Source organism: Calidris pugnax, unplaced genomic scaffold, assembly GCF_001431845.1.
Source record: "Calidris pugnax isolate Ruff unplaced genomic scaffold, ASM143184v1 scaffold206, whole genome shotgun sequence".
Classification (NCBI taxonomy): domain Eukaryota; kingdom Metazoa; phylum Chordata; class Aves; order Charadriiformes; family Scolopacidae; genus Calidris; species Calidris pugnax.
The window spans coordinates 1490034-1494493 of NW_015090957.1; the positions used below are offsets into that span (position 1 = coordinate 1490034).

The following is a 4460-nucleotide window of genomic DNA, read 5'->3' on the forward strand; positions in this document are numbered from 1 at the left end:
TCACCCAGGCCCCCCGTGTGCTCACCCAGACCCACACCTCCCCCCCCCAGGCACCGCAGCCTCCCTCCCTCTCCTCCGTGGCCGACCCCCAGCCTGGAGCCAGCAGGAACCACAAACCAGACCAGAGGAAGGAGCAGCCTGAGCCTTATTTGCCTACAGACAGAGGCGGGGGGCTCTCCTCTGGGTGGGAGGGTGTGGGGCGGCAGCGGGAGCCCCGGGGGCCCGGCAGCGACAGGCCACGTGCCGCGCGTCGCAGCAGGGAGTCGCCGAGGGGTCTCTGGAGTAATCTGCCAGCGAGACGTTGTCTGTGGCAATGTCCTGCAGGGCCTGGGCGTAAGCCCTGCTGAGGGCAGGGAGCACGGCCTGGTACTCTCCAGATGCCACGTCCAAAGGCTCCTGCTCCTGGATATCCCGATCCAGATTGAAAATGAGGGGTGGTTGGTGATGCTCTGCTGGCCCAATGCTCCCATCACATGCCATCGCCCCTCCTAGGGAGGAAATGAAATGAGAGAAAAACCCCGGAGTTCCAGGCTGCCCAGGATCACCTCTGTGTTCCTCACCCACCCGTGACGGCCCACTCCCACTGTGTCCCAGCTTTGGGAGCCGGGGTCCTGCTGCTCGACCAGCGCTCCTGATGCCAACAGCCCCGGGCTGCAAAGCCCCTCGCACGGGCACAAGGAGGCACAAACCTCACTGGGTTTGCTCTTGCTTGACTTAACCTGCGTTGGTTTTCACCTGTATCTACAGGGAATGAAGAATTCCAGAAGTTTTTTCCCAGACGTTACGATCCTTACAAGGGACACGGTACCTGTGGTGTAAAACGCCTTGTACTGGGCCAGTCGGAGCGTCTCTATCTCCCCGTCCTTCCCCGCTGCCCCACTGTTGGGGTGCAGCAGAACCTGAGGGAAGAACAGAAAGGTGCCCGTCAGCCCATTGCAGAGAAAACTTGCTGTGAAACCTGTTCCTGCCCCAGGCGAGACCACCTCATAGAATCACAGAATGGTTTGGGTTGGAAGGAACCTTAAAGATTACTGAGTGCCACCCCCTGCCCTGGGCAGGGACACCTCCCACCAGCCCAGGTTGCTCCAAGCCCCCTCCAACCTGCCCTTGAACCCCTCCAGGGATGGGGCAGCCACAGTTTCTCTGGGCAACCTGGGCCAGGCTCTCACCACCCTCACAGCAGAGAATTCCTTCCTGGGATCTCACCTCAACCTCCCCTCTTTCCGTGTCAGACCCTTCTCCCTCCTCCTAGGGCTCCCCTCCCTGATCCGGGGTCCCTCCCCAGCTCTCCTGTAGGACACCATTTAGCCTCTGGACTCAGCAACCAACTGAGCTTTGCTGGCTGAAGGCTGGGGTGACACCGGGAAACACCAGCATCTCTCCTGTGCCTGCAGGACCCACGGAATTTACCTCCCCAGAGCAATTCTACGGCAAGAAAGGGATCACTGAGGTGCTTCGAGCAGGGCAGAACGGTTCCGAGCCAGGATGGCCTCAGGCGCTCTGTGTCACCCACCCCTGCCCCGCCAGAGACACCCATCTCCCTCGGTCCTCAGCTCGGCCAGCGGTAGGGACATCTAAGGGAGCCGACCCGGGTGCCGGGGCCAGCGGCTGAGCTCAGCGAGCGGAGCCTGCCCGGGGAGGTGAGGTGCTGGAACATCACCCCGCGTCCGTCCCCGCCGCTGACTCACCCCGCTGTGCGAGCGCTCCCTGCCCTAACAACAGCCCCCCCGGCACCGGGAACGGGGGTGAGAGGAAGGGAAGAGGGAAGGGTGGGTCGAGTCTCTCTCCCTTTTCGGTATTTAGGACACTTGATCCGCGCAGGAACGGCCGCTTTGGCACCCGGGAGCGAGAAGACAAGTGAGCTGGACGGTTCGGCGGGCTCCTCTGTCAGATAATATCTGCCGCGGAGCCAATGGCTTCACTGAGGGATGACTCACTCGAGGTTTCCTCCCTGGGAATCGAGTTTAAAAGTGATTCAAGAAATTTCCACTGTGCTAAGAATTAGAAACATCTGCCGGGGCTGGAGGCAGCTGCGGTGCCAAGTTTAGTAACAGCCTTCGCAGCTGATGGGGAGGGGAATGGCTTAGCAGGTGCCCGGCGCGGAGCCCTGTCCCGGCACGAGCCCCGACGGGCACCCCCCGTGCCCCCTCCCCGGGGTGAGGAGCCCCCGCTGCCGGCTCCGGATGTGGCTGTTGGCACCTCATCCCAGACCCGCCGGGGCTCCAGGTGAGGGCTGGTTTCCAAACGCTCTCCGTTTCCTTTCCTGCCCTCCAGCAAAAGGTAAATTCAAATTTTTAAAAAGTCACCTGCTGGAATTTGGCTAAAAAATCATATCCTGGGGAAAAAAAATCAGGGAGTGCAGTGGAAGAGGAGGCGCAGTGCAAACCTGCTGCGGGGAGGAAACCCCTGCCACACAGTCCCCTCACGCTGACACTCCTCGGTCAGAATAAAAGAGCTCCAAAGCTCCATCTCCAAACATTCCAGGGCCCGTGAAGCCAAGGAACCAGGAATTGAACCCATTTTGGGCTTCCAGCTTTGCCTACACCCCCTGGCCGCTCGGTGCCACCTTCAGCAGCGCAGGTGGGACAGGAACCTGGGTGGGAAGGGACTCGGACCTCCCTCCCCAGCAACCAGCACCTTCCCAAACCGGCTCCTAAAACCCCACTCTGAGCAAATCTAGTCTCATTTACTGCAGAATTAAGGAGCTTGTTTCAACTGAGCCCTTTGAAGAAACTTTCCCGGGTCTGCAACCCCTCTATTGCTCTTTGATTTTGTCATTTTAATTTAACAGAAAAAAAAAACAAAGTGGAGGGGGGACCTTGCCCATACTGCTGGGATGGGCAGGAACAACCCAGCTGTGCCCCCAGCCCCCAGCCCTGCGGGGTTTAATCCCCCCTCCAGCAGCAGAACACCCCAAGAAAAGCACAGGGTGATGCTGGAGGAGCCTGGGGTGGTGTCTGCTGCTGGCTCAGGGCTGGTTCCTTGGTCTGAAACACCTGGGAATGGCAGGCACAGGACTGTGCCCCTGCACGGCACCCTGAGGCCCAGCTAACCATGGTGCCCAGCTAACCATCACCCCCAGCTAACCATGGTGCCCAGCAAACCATCACTCCCACCAAACCATCATTCCCAGCAGACCATGGTTCCCAGCAAACCATCACTCCCAGCAAACTATTGCCCCCAGCAAAATGCCGCCCCGCTCCTGGAGGCGCAGGCGCAGGAGCAGAGGGTTAATCCCGAGGAGCACCGCGGTCACGCTGGCCACATCCCATCCGCCTCCCCGCTTCGTCCCACGGTTCAGCGAGGGCTCCGTAAATACGAAGCAAATACCAAACCCCTGATGGACGCAGAAAGCGACTCCAGGCTCCCCGCTGGGAGCTGGCTCGAGGTGCTCGCGGGAGGGTGGACTTGAAAAGCAGAATCAGGCTTTATCTGCGGGACTGCTATTCAAGCCACTTTTCTTTTTTTTTTTTTTTTAACTTTTTCTTTTAGGTCTGCAAAAATCTTGTGCAACTCCGAGAAAAATGTATCGCCGTACTGCTTGTTCTGCTAACTGTGATTTTTAGGCTTAAAGGAGCTGTCAGCAGCTCCTTTTGTCTGGGCAGAGCTGCAGGGTACGGGGCGGGCTGCCCCACTGCAACACCAGGAACGGGCACGTTCCCCAGCCCGGGCGCTGGAGGAGGAGGGCTCCGTCGTGTCCCGCTCTGGCACCATGGACACAGCGGGTACAACCAGGTCTGAGCCCCTGGGAGCTTTTGTTTCCCAGCCTGGCACACCTTCTGCAGTGGGAGAGGAGAATGATGTGCTGGTCACCTTGGGGACAGACAAACCCCAGCATCGCCCCCAGGACGGGGTCCCCCGGGACAGCGGGGACAGCCCTGCCGTGCAGGAGAAGGCACACCAGGCTGCACACATAGGTGTTTTCATCCCACGTTTATGAAGGAAGCATTTCTCTTGGCTGAGACAGCTCTTTGCTAACCCCAAAGCCCTTTTTGCCCGGTGGCCCAAGCCTGGGGGCAGCACCCAGCCTTCTCCGGCCGCCCCCCCTCCTCCAGACCTGGGGACGATGCTCCTGGGGACCTTCACATCCCCAGCTCTGGGCCTTCCCGCCCCCACTTACTGCTTTAGCTCCGAGGTGGTGGGACCTGCTGTCAGGAGGGGGTGTCACCGGGGGGGGGTGGCTCTGCCTTACCTTGTGCCCCACGTCCGACCACCCGAAGAGAACCGGGGACACGTCCAGGCCGTCGAAGCGCCTGTTTGGGGGGAGCGCGGCCCCAGCCAGGGCCACCAGCGTGGGGAAGATGTCCAGGGTGCTGGGGAGAGAGGTGCAGCATCAGAACAAGGAGCAAAGACCCCCAGAGGGTCCCCCCAACCCCACCTGCCCCCCACAGCCCCTCGCTCGGGGGGGGCACTCAGTGCGCTGATGGCAGGGGAGGGCTTGGAGTGGGGGGGGGGGGGCC

At 60.6% G+C, this 4460-nt stretch overlaps 1 protein-coding gene across 1 annotated transcript in view; it reads right to left on the bottom strand.

Moving 5' to 3' along the window:
- Nucleotides 1-153: 153 nt before the first annotated feature.
- Nucleotides 154-4460, bottom strand: part of ARSG (arylsulfatase G) — a 19144-nt gene continuing 14837 nt past the window's right edge. Inside the window, exons 9-11 of the mRNA XM_014952190.1 lie at nt 4193-4313; nt 809-899; nt 154-488 (exon numbers count right to left, since the gene is read on the bottom strand). Coding sequence (XP_014807676.1) covers nt 154-488; nt 809-899; nt 4193-4313 — 547 coding nt within the window. The remainder of the gene's footprint in view (nt 489-808; nt 900-4192; nt 4314-4460) is intronic.